Here is a 21,655-nt window from a genome sequence, read left to right as displayed (position 1 = left end):
CAGGAAAATGCGTCATCCATTTTTCCCATGCAAAACAAAGAAGGAGAAAAAATTCGAGTCTAATTTTTCGTTTTTCTCTATCTCTCTCCCCCATTCTCTGTTTGGTCTATCTATTTCAGCATAATTGGCAACGAAGCAATTACGCGCCATTTCGAAATCGACAAACGGACCGGCCAGTTGACCATTTCCAAGAGCACCGCCCTCGATGTGAACCATTTGAAGTCGGAAAATGTGTACTTCTCCGTCGAGGTGAGTTTTGGTATTTGGTGCGTTCTCTGTGTGTGTGTGTGTGTACCTTTGCTGGGATGAATTAAATATTGAAATCAGGTTGACGGAGCCGGGATGGAACTGTTAATTTAATTGATTTGCAGAAGCGTCGGAATGGTTTGTTCGGGGTTTTTTTTTTCAACCGTTCGTGTTTGGATAATTAAAATGTCGTGTTCTATTAACATTGACGACAGACAGTTCAACGTTTATATGAGAATGAAGGGGATCATTTCAGGCTTGCTTTGGGAACTTTAATAATCCAAATTCAATACAGTGCCTTCCCGTTTTTGAGAACACATGATTTTTGTCTTCTTCACTTTCAGAAAATCCATCCAACGCTTAATTCCATTTCTGATATCACTACCCGAGCAAAGCTGAACATCAAATTGAAATCAAAATTTGCTGTTATGATGTAACTTATTTTGAATACTCCAGTTGATCTCATTTTGGTTGACTTAACGGTTAACACAGCAAAAATGAGAGCAAAATTTTACACTGTTGAAGCAAACGGAAAACTAATCCTGCTTTCAATGAAATCAATTTGATTACTCATTTTGCATTCATAATGTTTAACTGAATACGGGCCTGGCATAAATGGTTAGCATCCATGCTTCTCACGCTGAAAGACTTAAAAGTTGAATAAGTCAAATCTCTCCCCGGGCAAGTCAGGAATGATCTAAAATGTGTTAAACAAAACAAATAAACAAGAATCATTAGCTCAACAACAGATGAACTTAAATTAAATTTTAAACAAGACCTTAAGAGCAGAACTAAGTTGCTTTCATTTAAAAAGTTTTGACTGCATAATGAAATCACAATATGATATCAGACTTATGTCGCGACAATTGAAATCAAAATGAGTTTTCATTATGATAGAAACTGCAAACTTTAATATCGATTTGCTTTCATTTTGTTAACCGACTTTGCTCGGGTAGGCCCCTCTTTGGGGATCCTATCTTCTTGAAATTTAATGAAAAATGCCACAGAAAGCGCTAGCACAAATTTGAAGAACGAATTAGTTGATGAGTTCGTGATGCCAAAAACGGGAATGCACTGTAGAGATAGCCAAATAGTCAAAACCGATTATTCAAAATTCGATTATTCAATTGTCAAAATAAACAGTCAGGATTAAAAAAGTCACTTCAACAATTGAATTCGTTTGAGCCCTGGGTAGACTGCTGACTTTGACGAACACCATCGAGGTCAGCGAGGATGGCTAAATTTGTGATAGTTTCACAAATTAGAGTTGTAGGAAAGTATGTAGATGTATAAATTTTTCAGGAATTGTAGGAAGATCCTGAAACTTCAACAATTTCGCAAACTTACACAAAATTTGTTTAATTTTCATGAAGTTAATAGAAATGCCCTAGGGTTTTCTGATCTTCTCTGAAGTATCCGAAACTTCCCTTATTTTTTTCTTATTGTTCTGAAGTTCTTGGCCCTGCATATAATAGATCTATCATGAGCATCTCTTAATTTTCTTGAAAATCCATGAACTTCTGTGAGTTTCTGAAATATTTCTGGACTTTTCCAAACATCACTGAAGTTCTGTAGATTTCTTGAAATTTTCCGCAAGCTTGAAGCTCTCCATAAAACTTACGGGAATTAATTTAGAATGCATTCCGCATTTTCCTAATGTTCAGGTATTCCCTTACGTTCCATGAAGTTTCCGGAGTTCTCTTGAAGTTCTCTGGATATCTGTGAAGTTAGAAAACTTCCAGAAATTACATAACTTTCCTGGAGTAATTTGGGACTTCCCTGACATATCCGGAACTTTCCAAAGGTTCCCACTATTTTCCTGAAGTTAGAATGAATAATCATTGTAATTCCAAGATTTTCAATGAAGTACTCAAAAAATTTCTAAAGTTAATGGAATTGCCCTTCAATTATCGAAGCTAAAGGGTGATACGGTCAAAATTTGGTCAATATCAACTTGACGTACTTCTTTCAATTTTGCATTTAAAAAACCTGAACACCCCTCATTTTGAAGGTGTGTGTGTAGAATGTTGCTCCTATTTTGATTTTGGAATTCACTCTTCAGTTGTCAAAATGCCGTCCAAGCAAGAAGAGCAGCGTATCAAAATTTTGCTCGCGCATCGCGAAAATCCGAGCTACTCGCACGCAAAGTTGGCAAAATCGCTAAAAGTTGCCAAATCAACCGTTACAAATGTAATTAAAGTGTTTGGGGAACGTTTGTCGACAGCCAGGAAGTCTGGATCGGGGGGAAATCGAAAACCGGAAGCCGCTGAGACGACAAAGAGAGTTGCCGGTAGTTTCAAGCGAAATCCTAACCTCTCTCTCCGAGATGCTGCAAATAAGCTGGGTGTATCGTCTACAACCGTGCATCGAGCCAAAAAACGAGCCGGACTATCGACTTACAAGAAGGTAGTGACTCCAAATCGCGATGATAAACAAAATACGACGGCCAAAGCGCGATCCCGGAGGCTGTACACGACGATGCTGACGAAGTTTGACTGCGTGGTAATGGACGACGAAACCTACGTCAAAGCCGACTACAAGCAGCTTCCGGGACAGGAGTTTTATACGGCAAAAGGAAGGGGAAAGGTAGCAGATGTTTTCAAGCACATGAAACTGTCAAAGTTCGCAAAGAAATATCTGGTTTGGCAAGCCATCTGTACCTGTGGCTTGAAAAGCAGCATTTTCATAGCTTCCGGGACTGTCAACCAAGAAATTTACGTGAAAGAGTGTTTGAATAAACGTCTGCTGCCTTTCCTGAAGAAAAACGGTTGTTCCGTACTGTTTTGGCCGGATTTGGCATCTTGCCATTACGGTAAAAAGGCCATGGAGTGGTATGCCGCCAACAACGTGCAGGTGGTTCCCAAGGACAAGAACCCTCCCAACACGCCAGAGCTCCGCCCAATTGAGAAATACTGGGCTATTGTCAAGCGGAACCTAAAGAAGACCAAAAAAACTGCTAAGGGCGAGCAGCAGTTCAAGGCAAACTGGCTTTCTGCGGCGAAGAAGGTGGACAAGGTGGCTGTACAAAATCTGATGGCAGGGGTCTAGCGTAAGGCCTGGCAATTGAGATTTGGATAAGCGGAAGCCTAACTGAATATTTTTCCTGAATTTTATACTAATTGAACTTGAAAAAGAAATTTAATTTGATTTTTTAAATAAACGATTTCACCGATTTACACGCGTTTTCCCTTGACCAAATTTTGACCGTATCACCCTTTATTTCATCAACATCTCAAATCTTCCTTAAAATTTATAGTCTTTGCTGATGTTTCAAATGCTTTCCTAATATTATTAGAACTGCACAAAAGATCTCCGAACTTCACTAAATTCTATGGACTTCACAGAATTTCTCGATATTTTTAAAAAGTTCCCGCGAATTCCCTTAATTTTCCTGAAGTTTAAAAAACTACTTTGAAACTCTCGGAACTTTCCCTAAAATTACTTATTTGAAGTTTTCTGAAGTTGCTGGTTGAAGTTGCTTGTATTTTGTAATGTTCCAGAAATGTTCCTGATATTCATAAAACTCCCTTGAAGAGCCTTCAATGAAGTATTCGGAACATTCCTGAAGTTTTTGGAATATCTCATATTTTCTCGGCATTTCATGGAAGTTCCTGCATTGCCGCTCGTAGAAAATAATGAGACCGCTCTGAAGTTCTCTGTGCATCCTCGAACCTTCCATAAATATAATGAAACTTCCTTAAAAAATCTAAAATTCTTTGAAGTTCTCTAAACTTTCATGAAGATTGAGGAACATCTTAAATCTTCTATCAATTTTCATGAAATTAATGGAACTGCCTTGATATTCGCTACAATTGGTTGAAGTTCTCAATGTCCTCAAAAACTGGTTTCGCAATTCTTTCGAATTATTTCTGAGTAGCCCAGGAGTTGTTCTTCAAAGTCATGATCGTGACTTCAAAGTCTCAAATTAGCCTTCAAGTACGTAATTGGTCCTAATTGTCTTCTTAGTTGCTACTTCCGATGAGGTCTCTGAACATGTCGTTATGCCCGAAGTAATCTGGATATGCCTTCGAAGATCTTTAGAATGGCCTTCAATTTTAGTAAAGAGCTGTCCCTAATAGGCCTGTCATGGTGATAGCTTCAAGACAGTCTCAAAGATCTCAGAAATTCAAAAAGAGTAAACTGCAAGGAAATTAAGTAAACTTCGTACGCTTAGTGATCGTAGGAAGATACTCCTTGTCCAGTAGATGTTTGCACAGGTCCCAGTTACAGCGTGCCACTGCCCTCTCGTCGATCGGCTCCCTAGCTGGCTGATTAACTCCGCTAGTGTTCAGCATTAGGAAGCAGTTCGGGGTAAGTGCTTCTTGTTCCTCGGAATCGATTGGCAGGTATGTGAGAGGCCGTGAGTTGACAAGAGGTTCAGCCTCGATCAGGAACGTACGAAGAGTTTCATCGTCCGGCTTGCCCCCGGTTGTCAAAGATGCCAGCGCACTTTTAACCGACCGAACCATGCGTTCCCATGACCCCCCATGTGTGGCGTAGAGGGTGGACTGAAACGCCATTGTGTATCCGTGTTGGTGAACGTACCCGCAAGGTTGCTGTTGATGTGCTGAAGTTTCCTCTTCAGGACGCGGCTAGCGCCCACGAAGTTTGTTCCCCGATCACTGAATATCTCCCGTGGGGCCCCCCTCCGTGCAATGAACCGCCTAATTGCCATCTTGCAGGATTCCGTCGTTAGGTTGTGCACCACCTCCAGATGCACTGAACGTATGGTCAAGCAGGTGCATTGTGCAACCCAACGCTTAACCTCGCTGCGTCCCTGCTTAACCAGCATTGGCCCGAAGTAGTCCACGCCAACATAGGTGAATGGCCGAACGTGCGACACCGTTCTAGCTTTAGGCAGCGGAGCCATTCGTGGAATCTCCGGAGCCGCCTTGTAGCTGTTGCACCACTGGCACTGCTTTCTGGCTAGCCTGAAGGCAACCCTCATCTTCGATACGTGAAACCTTTGGCGCATCTCGTTCACCGCTGTTTCAGCATTGCAGTGTTTGTACTGCCGATGGTACCAATCGACGAGGAGTTTAGTTCCGCCATGTCTTTTGGGCAGAATCACGGAAACTTGAAGTCAAACGATACCTGCTGAGCATTTGCAATTCTACCATCCATCCGCATGACATCCTGTTCGTCCAGGAAATGAGAAAGTTTGGAGATTTTGCTAGTTTTCTCGATCTTCATTTGTTCTCCAGCGGAAATTCCTCGATTTCTCTTGAGGATAACGAGCTCATCTCCAAAGGTCTCTAGCTAAATTAGTTTGAAAATGGTTGACTCCGCCTTGAGTATTTCGGAACTCTGTTTTACCTGGTGCTAGCTTCTTGATTCTGCTGCGAAGAATGTCAACGAACCTGCGTGCGTAGGCTACCGCCTGGACCAGGCGCTCCAATTTCGAGAACCTTTAAAACTGTAGTAGCTGATTTCCGGCGACATTCTGATTGAGGTATACCGGACGAAGTTCTTCCATTGTCTCCACCTCCTTCGTTGTTTGCTAGGGCCACAGATCCGGGTGTTGATAGAGGAACGATGGCGCATGGAACCAGCGACTGTCGGAGGCGATATTTGGACCTTTACCCCACTTTGAAGCCTCGTCGTCAACGTTCAAATGGGTTGGCACCCAACGCCACTCGTCGACCTACATTAAATCGTGGATTTCCGTCAGCCTGAAAGCAACGAATTGTCGATACTTTCTAGGATCAGATTGCAACCAGGAAAGAAAGGTGCGAGAATCAGAACACTTTTCGGTTGATTGGAATTGTATGGTTCTCAATTACGGACTTCGACTTGCACCAAGAACGGCTGCTGACAGCTCTAGTCTTGAAATAGACAGGACACGGCGCCGGTGGTGTAGTGGTAAGCGTGATTACCTCTCACTCCAGCAGGTATGAGTTCAATCCCAGTCGGCGCCACCGGGATGTTCTGAGGCATAACATCTCTGATCACGCCTTCCTTCGGAAGGGAAGTAAAGCCGTTGGTCCCCGGTTCATGAGTTGATGGGCCGATAGGTAGGGTCCAGGTGTGGGAGCTGCCTCCCTGGCGTCGGTAGCATTGGTGCTCAGCACGGAAAACAATATCGACGGAAAACAAATCAAGGAAAACAAAAAGAGACAGGAGTTTCAAAGGCGCAACCTTCGATTTCGCCGACACTAGGGAGCAACAAACAGCCGCAAATGCTTCTTCAGATGCGTCAACGAAAATATGAAGTTCCATGGAACGGTTATCTTCAGGAGTGTAGCCAGGGCAGTAGCAGCGGGGAATTTCAACGTGATCCAACTGCTTCAACAACTTGATCCATCTCTTCCATTGTTCAAGCAGTGCTTCAGGTATACGCTCATCCCAGCTAAGTCCTGACCGCCAGATGTATTGCACGAGCACCTTTCCATGGACGACGAAGACAGCTACTAGCCCAATGGGATCGAAGATGCTCATTACTTCTCTTTTAGTCGGAACCGTGTCATCCAGTAAAATAGCTTGTATTTCATCCCTAAACACACCTCGAAAGACGAAGACATCCGATTCTGGCTTCCAGATCATGCCAAGAACGCGTTCGTAGGCAGCCGACCTGTCCACGAGAAGTTTTTTTCCGCGACTCCGCTTGCTGTTCCCCGACCCGTATTAGAACCTCACACGAGTTTGACAGCCAGTTTCTAATGTTGAAACCTGCCTTGGAGTGTACCAGCTTCACCTGCTCTGCCAGCTCAACAGCTTCCTGCTCTGTGTGTACGCTACACAGGAAATCGTCCACATAATGATGATTCGTGATCGCTTCCGCCGCTCGTGGAAACTGTTCGGAAAATTCCTCAGCATTCCGATTTTTAATAAACTGTGCTGCAGAAGGCGAACATGTGGAGCCGAACGTGGCTACGTCAATCACGAACACATCGAAAGGCTTAGATGGATCGTCCCGCCACAAGAACAACTGAGCAGATCGGTCTTCTGGTCGGATAAGAAACTTGTGAAACATCTCGCAGATATCCGCGCTGACGGCCACCTCGAACTGGCGAAATGCACTCAAAACTGTTGTGAACGGTATGAGAAAATCCAGCGGGCCAGCGAGAAGAGCAGAATTGAATGATTGTCCCTGGACTTTAGCTGCCGCATCCCATACTAATCGTACTTTGTTTGGCTTGCTCGGATTCGTAACGACGTTCAACGGCAGGAACCAGGTCCGTTTGGGATCGAAACTGGCTAACTCTTCTTTGCTCACCTTATGAATGTACCCTTTGGCTTGGTACTCGATGATCTGACTCATGCACATTGCATAAAAACGAGTCGTGCTGTACCAGTGCGAAATCCAGTTTCTGTCCCAACAATGACTTTAGAAAAATTGCATACACTTTTCAGTTAAGCTTGGGGCAGTTCTGAAAACGTCAGGGCAGTATCATTAATATATGAAAAAATGCGGGAAGTTCAGGGAAGTTCCGAGAACTTTAGATACATTTTCAGAAATTTAGGATAGTTTCATTAATCTAAGGAAATTTTCGGAAACCTTTAATAAGTTCCAAAAATTTAAGGACTGTCCTTCAAGCAAATTCAGTGATTTAAAGAAAAATTGCGAAAGCTTAATAGAAGATCAAAAAAATCACGGAATCACGGGCAGTTTCATTAATTTCAGCGACATTTCAGGAAAATGATTGAGAAAACAGCGAGAACTTCTGAGAAGTTCCATAAATATCAGGAAAAAAGACAATTGACACCGTCTTCAACCAGAGGTTGTACAGACTGAATATTTAACACTAGACAATGGACAACACACAACACCCAGTAGGGAAATTTCCGGGTTGCGAAAAGTTCCACCGGCTGGAGCGGGAATCGAACCCTCACTTCGTGGCACTCACAATGCGCCTGAACGACGGGTGACGCCGCTAACCGCACGACCACGAAGCCCACAAAAAAAGATAAGAGATCTTTATGGTAACTGCCTTTCACTCCAAAGGGCTTGCGTTCAATCGCAGTCAGCGCCGTTGGGATTTTCTGCGGCATAAAATCTCTGATCACGCCTTCTTATGGATGGGAAGTAAAGCCGTTGGTCCCCGGTTCATGAGTTGATGGGTCAATGTAAGGTAGGGTTCAGGGGTGAGAGATGCCTCCCTGGCGTCGGTAGCATTGGTACTTAGAACGGAAAACAAGATCAATGGAAAACAAAGCAAGGAAAATATATATATTTAGGATGGTCTCATCAACTTCACAAAATTAGCAGAGAACCTAAGGACAGTTCAATTAATTTCAAGGAAGTTGCTGGAACTTTGAAGAGGTGTTCCATAAATTTCCCGGAAGTTTCGCAATGTTCCGAAGGCTTCAGGAAAATGTCGGTAATGTTTAGGATGCTACATGAACATCAGGATAATGTGAGAACATTTGAAAGGAAGTCTCGTGACTTGTATGGCAGTTTGGAGAACTTAAAACAAAATGGCAGGAACTTCAGCGATGATCAGAGAAGTTCAAGGCAGTTCCATGGATTTCAAGAAAATTGCGAGAAGATTTAAGATGTTTCTAAATCTTCGAGAAACTTTAGGGAATATGTTTCGTTATATTCAAATAATTTTAGAGTATTTTGAGGATGCACAGAGAATTTCCGACCAGTCCCATTAACTTCAGAAAAAAATATCAGAACTTTCAAGGGGTCCCGAGAAAATATGATATCTGAAAACTTTCTGGAACATTGTAGTCGGGTCTTCAGGGGACTTTTAAAAATATTAGGAACATTTCCAGATCATTAGAAAATATAGGCAACTTCAAAGAAATAGCAAAAACTTTAGAGAAGTTCATAAAAAGTTCTGGTAAAATAAGAGATTTTAGGGAAAGTTCCGAGGGTTTCAAAGAAGTTTTCAAACTTCAATAAAATCACGGGAAATTTCGTGAACAATACTGAAAATACTGTTATTATGCCCAAAGTACTCTGAAGTTGGCTTCGAAGATCTTTAGAGTTACCCTCAAGTTTAGTAAAGAGACGTCCTTAACAGGCCTGTCGTGGTGATAGCTTCAGGACAGTCTTAAATATTTCAGCAATTTTTTTTTTCAGTACCGACCACCGACCTTCAGGGCAGATCCATAAACTTTTTGGAAAACTGCAAAAAAGTTTTCAGTCAACCTTTTGCAGTTCTGGAAACTTCAGGGCAATTCCATGTCAGGGAAGTCTAGAAAACTTAGTGACGTTCGGAGATCTTTCGTGAAGTTCTAATAAAATTAGGAAAGCACGTGAAACATCCCGAAAGTCTTGAATTTAGGGTAGGATTTGAGATGTTGATGAATTAGGTTCGATAATTTAAGGACAGTTCCATTAAGTTCAGAAACATGAAAACTTGAGATCTGCACAGAAATCCAGAGAGCTTCAAGAAAACTCCGGAGACTTCATAGAAGTTCGGATTACAATGGAAATATCCGAGAACCTCAGGGAAACTTCGAGAACTGCTGGGAAGTTTCACGAACATTAGGAAAATGCGGGAGCATTTTTTAAGAAGTGCCTGAAGCTTCAGGGCAACTTCAAAATTTGGGCAAATCTCAAGGAAGATCATTGAAATTCCTTTAATTTCTGGAAAATTGCGGAAAACTTTGAGAGGTTCCCAAAATATCAAGAAATCTACAGAACTTCAGTGATGATTTGAAACGTTCAGAAATATTTTGAGAAACTCACAGAAGTGTATGGATTTTCAAGAAAGTTCTATTAAATTCAGGGCAGTACTCAGGAGTTTCAGGAGAAATGGAAGAAGTTTAGAGAAATTGTTAAAGGTTCAGGAAAGAGTTTTCAAAACTTGTCCAGTAGAGGGTTTATTGAGAGTCGTCCGTCACATTTACCAACTCGTACATGCTTTGACGTTCCCGGGGAAAGTGGCCAATTCTAGGCAAGAAACAAAACCGGTCGTGTAACTCAACAAATAGAGAACTAGATGCGAGTTCACGTCCACATTGGGCATCTCGGAAATGTTTCAGTGCCCTCGGGAAAGTAGCCAATTCTATACATGAATCAAAACCCACACCAAAGCCAATTTTTCGGATTTTTTTTTTTGTATTCCTGTCATGAACATTGCCCAAGCAGCACGCTTCCATCAAAATAAGTTGCTGCAACTTGATTGTGACTGGAATAAGTTGCACACAAGTAACAACAATTGTTCAGAGACAAGTGACTATTCCGAATGGAAACGGTCTGATGAATCGATTGCACATAGTTTCATACACTATAGAGCCTAAAACATATCTGCCATGGGCCATTTCACCCTATTTACCCCTATATAACAGTTCCACGACAAATGACGAATCGTTTGTTTTAACTACAGTCAAGATTCGTATAGTACGGATTCGTTCTCCCCGGATTCCTATAAAGGGTGATACGGTCAAAATTTGGTCAAGGGAAAACGCGTGTAAATCGGTGAAATCGTTTATTTAAAAAATCAAATTAAATTTCTTTTTCAAGTTCAATCAGTATAAAATTCAGGAAAAATATTCAGTTAGGCTTCCGCTTTTCCAAATCCGAATGGCCGGGCCTTACGCTTGACCCCTGCCATCAGATTTTGTACAGCCACCTTGTCCACCTTCTTCGCCGCAGAAAGCCAGTTTGCCTTGAACTGCTGCTCGCCCTTAGCAGTTTTTTTGGTCTTCTTTAGGTTCCGCTTGACAATAGCCCAGTATTTCTCAATTGGGCGGAGCTTTGGCGTGTTGGGAGGGTTCTTGTCCTTGGGAACCACCTGCACGTTGTTGGCGGCGTACCACTCCATGGCCTTTTTACCGTAATGGCAAGATGCCAAATCCGGCCAAAACAGTACGGAACAACCGTTTTTCTTCAGGAAAGGCAGCAGACGTTTATTCAAACACTCTTTCACGTAAATTTCTTGGTTGACAGTCCCGGAAGCTATGAAAATGCTGCTTTTCAAGCCACAGGTAAAGATGGCTTGCCAAACTAGATATTTCTTTGCGAACTTTGACAGTTTCATGTGCTTGAAAACATCTGCTACCTTTCCCCTTCCTTTTGCCGTATAAAACTCCTGTCCCGGAAGCTGCTTGTAGTCGGCTTTGACGTAGGTTTCGTCGTCCATTACCACGCAGTCAAACTTCGTCAGCATCGTCGTGTACAGCCTCCGGGATCGCACTTTGGCCGTCGTATTTTGTTTATCATCGCGATTTGGAGTCACTACCTTCTTGTAAGACGATAGTCCGGCTCGGTTTTTGGCTCGATGCACGGTTGTAGACGATACACCCAGCTTATTTGCGGCATCTCGGAGAGAGAGGTTAGGGTTTCGCTTGAAACTACCGGCAACTCTCTTTGTCGTCTCAGCGGCTTCCGGTTTTCGATTTCCCCTCGATCCAGACTTCCTGGCTGTCGACAAACGTTCCCCAAACACTTTAATTAAACACACGCCAACTTTGCGTGCGAGTAGCTCTGATTTTCGCGATGCGCGAGCAAAATTTTGATACGCTGCTCTTCTTGCTTGGACGGCATTTTGACAACTGAAGAGTGAATTCCAAAATCAAAATAGGAGCAACATTCTACACACACACCTTCAAAATGAGGGGTGTTCAGGTTTTTTAAATGCAAAATTGAAAGAAATACGTCAAGTTGATATTGACCAAATTTTAACCGTATCACCCTTTAGTACGGTCGATCCGACATTAACGAATACACGTACCATATGGGATTTGAGCTAATAGGGACCAAACACTGATTGTACGGCAATTTGAAGAGATAACTTCCTTGAAGTTGCTAAGCAGATAGTTGGCCACCTTTTGGAAATAGTCATCCGGTAGGTCACAAGTTTGGCCCTGTGGAAGATCCGGAACATCCGTAAAAGTGGTCAATTCATGTAAGTGATTCTAGAGCTCCACGGTTTTATCATAACCGCTCATAGACATCTTTCTCTTCTTCTTCTTCTTCTTCGCATTTAAAGCTTATTGCATATCGCATATTAGCTTATTCGTGCACTCAACTTAGTGTTCTAGATGCAGTTCCACAGTTAATAATTGAGAGCTTTCGATGCCTGTACCATTTTTGCATTAGTATAATTGTGTGGCAAGTACATTCATACTCCTATGCCCAGATAAGTTGAGAAATTTTCCAACCCGAAAAATTTCCTAGACTAGACCGGTCGAACCCAGCCACCTCCAGCATGGTCTTGCTTTGGGGGCCTCCCTTCCCCATAGTAATAGACATCTTACCACAATGAATTCGGAGTTGTGTTCGGAATCAAGGGCTCTGGATACTATGGGATGGTCCACCAGAATATCCGGAACATCCGTAAAAGTGGTCAATTAATGAAACCGATCCTAGAAATCCGCGGTTTTGTCGAAACCAGTCATAGACGTATTATCAGAATGAATTCGGAGTTGTGACCGAATTATGGACTCCATGATGGTTCTGGGGAAGATCCGGAACATCCGTAAAAGTGGTCAAGTCATGTAAATGAGTCTAGAGCTCCACGGTTTTATCAAAAACCGTTCATAGACATCTTATCACAATGCATTCGGAGCTGTGTTCGGAATGTGGGCTCTGGATACTACGGGATGGTCCTCCAGAAGATCCGGAACATTCGTAAAAGTGGTCAATTCTTGAAACTGATCCTAGAGCTCCGTATTTTTTGTTTCGAAACCACTCATAGACATCTAATCAGAATGAATTCGGAGTGGTGATCGGAATATGGACTCTGGGGACTACATGATGGTCCTCCGGAAGATCTGGAACATCCGTAAACGAGGTCAGTTCATGAGTCTGATCCTAGAACTCCGCGGTTTTTTAAACCACTCGTAGACGTCTTTTCAGAATGATTTTCGCGTTGTGATTGGTTTATAGACCCAGGAGATCATGGGATGGACCTCTTGAAGATCCGGAATATCCGTAAAAGTGATCAGTTCTTGAAACTGACCCTAGGGCTCTGCTTTTTTTTTTCAAAACCATTTCATTGACGTCTTATCACTATGAATTCGGAGTTGTGATGAAAAAAATAGCCTCTTGAGACCACGGGATGATCCACCGGAAATCCGGAACATTAAAAAATGTGGTGAATTAATGAAACTGATCCTCAAGCTTCGCAGTTTTTTTTTTCGAAAACACTTATAGTTGTCTCATGATTATGAATTAGGAGCTTAGACCGGAATATGGAAGTTTTAGTAAACGACTTATAGTATACTATAGCTTAATCTGATAAATATGGTTACTATTTCACATGCTAAATAAATCACGAATAAATCACCTGTATGACGAAATGTGTTCAATGGCGTTTAAATGCATTTGTACGAAATTTAAACCAAAATTCAACGATACATCGAGATGATACGGAGATATCACGGGACTGACATCAAATGTTTCCACTATGAAATTTCACAAATTTGACAGTACCCTCTTAAGTGGTCTATAAATGTATAGCCCATAACAAACTTGAACAACACATACGAACTTTGCGACTGTATTGCATATTTACAGCTGTCGCTTACACCACATGTGTTTGTTTTGCGTTGGCTATAAGTGTGTGAGTGAAAAATAGTAGACAACAGAAAAATGCTGGCTTAGCAGTCCCTTGGGAGATATGGATAGGAAAATAAATTTAAGATTCATCTGAAGTATAAACATTAAATTTTGTTTACAAATCCTATTGAAAAAGATTGGTAAAGTGCGGGTTGTACTTAGTAGTTACACCTAACATTAAATTTTACCCCTACTTAAATTAGTTGTTTACCCTATTTCCTGGAGTCCCACTGGACTGAAATGGATGCAACAACCGCCAAATGGAACGTCATGTGGTCCCATAAATTTTTTTTTGAATCGTCAACTGATTCTGGAGATATGGCAATTAGCCTAAATCTTGTTAAACTCATGATGTGACACCTCAAATCACATGAGAATTCAAAACAAGTTCAATGGTGGTTATATCAGCCCCATAATTATTATATCAGCACGCAACAACCGGACTATGCGAAGGACAATCCGGCACTAAATATGTGCAAATGTACGTGATCCATTCGCACCATTCCTTCTTCTTGGTCACACTTATCAGACCGTCAGACATTTAAGTCCAGATTACGCTAAACCGCTAAAACGTAGGTCACTCATAGTATGAGTAAATTTTCTGACACTTTCCCTGGGAAAACTTCTCGAATATAGGGAAAATTTAAGAAAATTGTGCACAGGTTAGAATTTTACTAGTAGACAGACTAAAATCACAATTAGTTTTCCTCATATTCGAGAAGTTTTCCTTGGAAAAGTGTCGGAAAATTTACTCATTCTATGAATGACCTACGTTTTCGCGAATTTGAGTAACCTGAACTCAAATATGAGTAACTCTTACTCAATTTTGAGTCATTTTCATTGGCCGTGAGGAAAAATAATAATTCATTCATTCTGTGTGCTAGATAGAGAGTTACCTCTATGGAGAAAGTGCGAACAAACGTCAAAAAACTAAACGGCAATCGCTGCCTCATACACGTTCCTTTGAAGTTACTCAAAAATTAGTCAGACGTACTCATTTTTATAACTACTTTTGAAACGCCAAATCATGCGTAGTTGTGATTTGTGAATTTGAGTAACATTGACTCAACAATAAATAAATAAAAGTGGATCTCAATTTTGAGCTTTCAGGCCATTTGTTGACTCAAAAATGGCGTTGTGATAATGAAAAAATACGAAGTTTGCCTTTACGTCGAAAATGGAGCAAATTCCAGCCGCCGTGGATGCGGAAACGAACCGCAAATTGAGAGGTAACTGTTTTGCATTCTGTGTGCTATAACATAAAATGCTTGATTAAATTGTTTTACAGTTGTTTGGTTTATTAATCCTAAAGAAGAAGAAAAGAAAGGAAACGAAGTGTTTGCCTATTTGTGTGATTTTGACTCATTTCGCTAGATTTTGGGTTTAATGGAAATGAGTAGAAACAATTCATCAACAAATACCTAGCCGTGTTACTCAAAATTCAGTTCTGGTTATGTTACTCATCTTAGAGTAGATCTGGTTTTAATTAAATTGAGTGATTTTTCACTCAATTTTGAGTAGCCACGAACGAGCGTGCACACAAGTTCTAATTTCAATGCGTTCAAGATGCGTTTTGCCGAAAAGATATTATGGATTTTTTATCGGCATGACATACATTTATTCGGCGGCGTGAACCACTTTACTGCGGCGGCGCGATGGCTCAATTTCATCGGCGGTGGCGGCGTATGAAAACCGTCAGCGGCGGCGGCGCACAGGTCTAATCAAGAGTCCACGAACACATTGCACACTGGTCCATGATGGGAATTTAGTGAGACAAAAGCCCTAGTGCTCTTGTGTTTACTGCCTATAATCCCATAGCAGACCCATATGAAAAAAATATTTAAAAAATCATAGTAATTTACTTGATATTTTTTTCAAGTTAAATTCAGTTGCAATGAAGCCTGCATGATTTGTTATATCAGCGGAAAATATGGCGATTCTAAAAACAGAACTGTAACTTCTGGACGATTGAATTTCAGGATGGGACTGATAAGCGATTACTTTGACTTGATGTTGTTTTCACACTTTCATGATCAAAGTTCGTAGTGTTATCACGTGATATGAAAAAAGATCCCAATTGATAGTGGATAGCGTTATTATCTTAAAATTTACGAATATCCATATGGAACTGATGCGATTATAGGCAGCTTAGGTGTAGAGGTTTCAGTCTTCTGCGAACTTTTGCATTTCTTGGCCGTTTTTAAAATAAGGGTGGTTGTTAGGTTATTGATATAGATAAACTAACTTTTTTTTTATTTTTGAATGGAAAGTCGAATGTTCTTCAGCAAAGTTGTAGCTTAGATGATTTCAAACTACTTTAATGAAGAAACATTTTTTTTTATTCTATCTCACATTGCTCTATAATTTTAAAAACACCTAAAGTTTCTTCAGCTCAGTACTATAATACAGTACAGTACTATAGTACAGTAGCTTGAAATCATCTCGGAAAAAACTTTGCTGAAGAACACGTGTCTTTGGTTTCAAAAATTATAAAAGTGATATAAAAAACTATTTAAAGAACACCCTAAGACTTCTCGCAAAAGCACTAGGACTTTTGGCTTGCTAAATTTCCATCTTGTACTTCAGTGAACAGGTAGTATCTCGAAAATTATAAGAGATATCAATTTACTATTCAAAACAAAAATGCCTACTTTAACATGCCCTAAAAATCATCTGAAGGTTACTTTCACGGAAAAAATAAAAATAAAGAAATTAGATCTAAAAATTTTTGTATTCAGGATCACCCTAAGTAAATTCAGAAAAATTGCTCCAAAATGATAACGATAAAAAATTGAAAAATGAATTTTGAGGAAAATAGCTTGAAATCATCTCAACTTTGTTCCACAACATGCGTTGTTATTAAAAAAAAAAAGATTTTCTATCACAATATTTTTTGAACTACCCTGATTTTTAAAAAAAAGGAGCTTTTTAAGCTGAAATAGTTTAAAGCAGATACTTAACCTCTGAAATCTTGTATAAATGCACTGGGATTTTTGTTTTGCTAAATTTGCATTTTTTTCATTTAGGTTGATCATTATTTCTAGATAAAGTGTATCTTCAGATAATTTATTTTAGCCAATCTTTTTTTGTTGAAGATATTAGGGTGGTCCTTACGGATGAGTTATAAATATCGACTAGTTATTCGAGATAGAACGGAATTTTCTGACAAAATTGAAGAACATGTTATTTGAAGCAACTTGGCTCAAGGAAGCAAATTTCTGTTTCTTATGGTTCACGATTTATACTGATTTTTTGGTGAGTTATAAACGAGTTTCATAAAAAAATACGATGTTTTCAAAAGTTTATAAAATAAGGTAAACAAACGAAAGCTTTCACAGGTTTTTCACCGATGATAAATGAAAATACGGTAGTACAAGTAATAACACTTAAAATTGGTTACCGCCATTTTTAGATATAAACATTTGAAAATGACGTATTTTCAATGATCGTTTATAACTTTCCAACAAAATGAGATAGCAACTAGGTTGATTCAGCAAAAATGTGTGCCATTAAAATTTAAAAAATGTCTAGAACATACCTTTAGTGAGAAATCATTGTATACAAATTTACTGCTGATTTTTTTTATGTGCTACCTTAAGTTACTTATTAACAATCAGTACAAATCGTGAACCGTTAGATACAGAATATGTTCACCACGAAAAAAACTAGGTATTTACGTAGCGTCCGCACTTATATTAGCTATTTATCAGCTTCACGCACACATATGGCGTGTTTGTTGTCGGCAATGTCGGCTATTGTCTTCTTCTTCTTCTTCTTCTTCTTCTTCTTCTTCTTCTTCTTCTTCTTCTTCTTCTTCTTTGCATTTCAAGCTTATTGCATATCGCATATTAGCTTATTGCGTGCTCTCAACTTAGTGTTCTAGATGCACTTCCACAGTTGTTAATTGAGAGCTTTCGATGCCTGTACCATTTTTGCATTAGTATAATTGTGTGGCAAGTCCAATCATACTTCTATGCCCAGGGAAGTCGAGAAATTTTTGAACCCGAAAAATTCCTAGACCGAACCGGGAATCGAACCCAGCCACCTCCAGCATGGTCTTGCTTTGTAGCTACGCCTTTACCGACTGAGTCGGCTATTGTCGGCAACTTTTCCACTTGAACTGCGTGTTGACAAGCTTTTCTATTATCGGCAACTTGAAATCAGCCGTATTTTAAGGTGCTTATATTTCATTTAAAGGTTTGCTCAGTCGACAAAATGTAATCAGATTGATGCTGAAAGACTAAAAAATCGTTTAAATACATTCAGCTAAGAGTTTCGTTTAAATTCTGGTTACCGAAAAAAGTCAATGGCGAAGCCATCATTTACCCTACATCAGCTTGATTTTATTTTCACTTCCCAAAAATATTTACTAATTTTGAAATTTATCCGATTTGTATTATTATGTTGCAGCCAGAAATTTCATCTTCTCCATTCCAAAAATATTAATATTTGTAAACGCTCCTATAGTTGCGGTACGTTCAAAGCGTTAGGTTCCTACAGTTGTGTATGGAGGAACCTAGCGCTTCTAATGTACTACAACTATAGGAGAGTTTACCTTATAGTGCTTCTAAAGTAGCTTAAAAAACCGGAAACCTCTATCTTGCATTTTAAAATGTTGTCAATTTTGGTAGACTTAGACTTTCTCGTGACTTTAAGCAAACAACAGTAAACAATTTTCGAATCAGCAAAATCGCATTCGAAGGTTGCCTTTCCTAAAGCCAAGCTTCACATTCAACGGAATGCCAACTGCAATAACTTCCCTCGCATTGTGCTTAATTATTCAGAAATACATCCTCGCTCTTCAAACAAGTTAATTCCTGTAATGGATTCTCGTTTAAAGCTGCTCCACTATCTGGCCCATCCACACAAACTCTGACTTTGCCCGGCGGCCAGCAAAGTAGTTAAACTGCAGACTTTGCGCTGCTGCTTCCCTTGATTAACATTTGCTGCATGTGCGTCCTGTTCCGGTTCGACACAGACTGCGTACCAACATCATCGCTGCAGTCAGTCAGTCCAACTAGGTCAAGCCACACCCGGCATCCCACCCGTGGACGACCGACGAACGGAGGAGCAAACATCCTTCAGAACGATTGTCTCACTTCATCCCTCTTCGTTTCAGGCAAGCGATGGCCGTTTCACCACCCTGTGCTACGTGAACATCACCATCCGGGACGTGAACAACCATGCACCGCAGTTCTCCGAAGAGCACTATCTGGCTTCGATCGAGGAGAACTTCCCGATTGGTAAGTTAAATATTGTTATTAATAATAATGACCATCGGTGCTACTGCCGCTACTCGTTACTGCTGCTGATGTCCTCTTTCTACGGGCTGCGTCGTCTGTGATGATGATGATGATGATGATGATGATGATGATGACAACGATAACGATGATGGGTTCCGAATGAGAAATTGTGCCAATCTTGATGACGCTGGGTGCAGTAAAGTTGCCCTGACGGAGAAGGTCATCTCTCTCCTTCCATCTCGGCTGCCAATGCCCTGTGGAAAAGTTTAAGCTGTATCTACAATGTTAGCAGAGAGGACAGGAGAATCTAATAATAGCCATTAGCCATTCGGTACGGCACCAGGGCAGGTCTCTGTGCTGGGACTTTAGAAGCAATTAACAAGGATTTAGCCCAACAGGCGTGATTTGTCGTTTCCAGCCAAACTGGTCCTATCGACTATGAATGGGCATTAAGAGTCTAAAGCGATTCGAATTCGTTGGTGCAGGGGATTTTGAGCTTAAAGGGCCTTGATCTCAACTAGCATCATCTACTTCAGCTTATACTTCTTGGCTGTAAGTTCACAACTTGAACTTAACACCTGCTGTCCGATTATGTTTGAGCACTGGCTCAGAGTGTAAAATTTATGTATTTGCTCACGAAATACGATAAACGTTCCAATCCGAAAAACTCCATGATAAGTTCCTCTACTGACTGGGATATCTGGGGATCTACTTCTGATTGTTTGAAATTTTGCAGTTATTTATAATCAATGTTGTGAATCGATGATTTTTGTTTGAAAATTAATTTATTGTACGAATGAACCTTACAGAGCCAAATTATCATTTGCGGTAAACATGTTTAATCTTAATTTTAAATCTAGAGTTTCAGAAATTGAACCGAATACACGCCATCATTGGCGTAGCTAATGGAGGTGCCAAAGGGGCCAGGCCCTCAAGGAATTTTGGGTGTTTTTTTTTAATACACCGGTATTCTGTCTAGCACCTTTGAGGTTACTTTTTATGTTTATTTATTTTTATGAATGTCTGCTTTTCTAAATCTTCTTCGATAGCATAATAAGACGTCTTCAGGTTCTACAAATTGGCCAAGAGTTCAGGAATTTTCCATTAACCTCAGGGAACAGGTAAAACTTCAAGAAGATCCGAAAATTCTGACCTTTAGAAAAAATCATAAAAATTCAGGGAGCTTTTGAAAAGTTCGGAAAACTGCGTAGAAGTGGGAACTCTATTTAAGTTTGAGGGCATCTTCCTAGAAATTAAACATCATTTAATTTTATGGAACCCCGTTCTTGTTCAGGGATCTCGTTATAATTTCTAGACACTTTATTGAAGCCTTGTGAGCCTGGAATAGTTTAGGGAATTACGTACAAGTTCAAGAAATTCCAAACAAACAGCAAAGCTGCATAACATTTCATATTCGTGCAGGGAATATTGTAGAAGATCTAAACATAGTTCAGCAATCTTCTAAGAACTTCAGGGCTCATCATTTCAGTTTAGGGAACTTCGTTGCAGTTTTGTCAGAGATCATAGTTCGAAAAACCTCAATCAATTTCTTGGAAGTTTTAGGAACTTCGTTACATTTCAAGGAACTTTCCAGATGTTCAACAGTATAAATACATTATGGGGATCTTTCCAGAAGTTGAAAGATGTTCAGAGATCTTCGTAGAACTAAGACTTACTTAACCATCCTGCGCACCTCCAGGGGTGCACAGGGCCTTTGTGAAAGATTTCCATCCTGGGCGATTACTAGCTTTGGCCTTGACCCAAGTCAAATTTCGGTCAACGTTCTTAATTTCACTGTTTAGGCTCCGCCGCCACGAGCCTCTAGCTCTGCCTCTGCTGCGATGTCCTACTGGATTCCTTTCCAGTGCTTACTTGCAGATTTGGTTTCCGCTCCGTCGTAGTGTGTAACCGACCCATCTCCACTTCCGTTCACTAATTTCTGTCTCTATCGGCTTCTGATGGCACAAACGATGAAGCTCGGAATTTGAGATCCAATTGTGAGGCCACCAGGCACGAATTATGTACCGCAGGCATCGGTTGATAATCACGTGCAGCTTCTGAGTGTTCTCCGCTGATACACACCATGTTTCACTGGTGTATAACAGCACAGACTTCACGTTCGAGTTAAAAATTCGGATTTTGGTGCGTTGACTGATCTGATTCGCTCTCCATACATTTCGCAAACTGGAAAAAGCAGCCCTCGCCTTCTTAATTCGTGCACCTATGTCGCTCTTGGAGCCGCCGTCCGATGCTATCTGGCTGCCAAGATATTGGAAGCTTTTGAATTTCTCCACTGCCTGCCCAGCTACCGTGAAATTGGAACGGTTTTCCGTATTGACATCCAACGATTTGGTCTTGTTGACGTTGATGGTTCGACAAGGTCGTCGAGCTTACTATGCATGGCAGAGCGCCTTTGTGCTAATAGCGCAACATCATCAGCCAAATAAAAATCGTTGAGATGCTCCATAGTAATAGGCTGCCACAGCAACCCACGGTTCGGTATACGGTCAACGGCTCCAACCATGATCTCGTCGATTACGATGAGGAACAGTAGCGGTGATAATATACATCCTTGCCTCACACTCGCGATTACCCGAATCGGGTCAGACAAAGCTCCGTTGTGTAACACTCTGCACGAGAAAGCCTCGTACTGCGCTTCGATGAGGTTGAAGATCTTATCAGGAACTACCTTGCGTCTCAGAGCGCC

At 40.8% G+C, this 21,655-nt stretch overlaps 1 protein-coding gene across 3 annotated transcripts in view; it reads left to right on the top strand.

The window, feature by feature from the left end:
• The window catches only part of Cad87A (cadherin-87A), a 727,611-nt gene that overhangs the window by 562,125 nt on the left and 143,831 nt on the right, over positions 1–21,655 (top strand). For all 3 annotated transcript variants that reach the window (XM_065228518.1, XM_065228520.1, XM_065228519.1), the window contains 2 exons: positions 120–249; positions 18,825–18,948. In XM_065228518.1, the coding sequence (XP_065084590.1) occupies positions 120–249; positions 18,825–18,948 (254 nt within the window). The remainder of the gene's footprint in view (positions 1–119; positions 250–18,824; positions 18,949–21,655) is intronic.

This window comes from Ochlerotatus camptorhynchus, unplaced genomic scaffold, assembly GCF_037179485.1.
Source record: "Ochlerotatus camptorhynchus isolate MF236.1 unplaced genomic scaffold, CSIRO-AGI_Acam_v1.1 ptg000292l, whole genome shotgun sequence".
NCBI lineage: Eukaryota > Metazoa > Arthropoda > Insecta > Diptera > Culicidae > Ochlerotatus > Ochlerotatus camptorhynchus.
The sequence above is the reverse complement of the archived record's forward strand: the minus strand, read 5'-3'. Positions and strand labels throughout refer to the sequence as shown.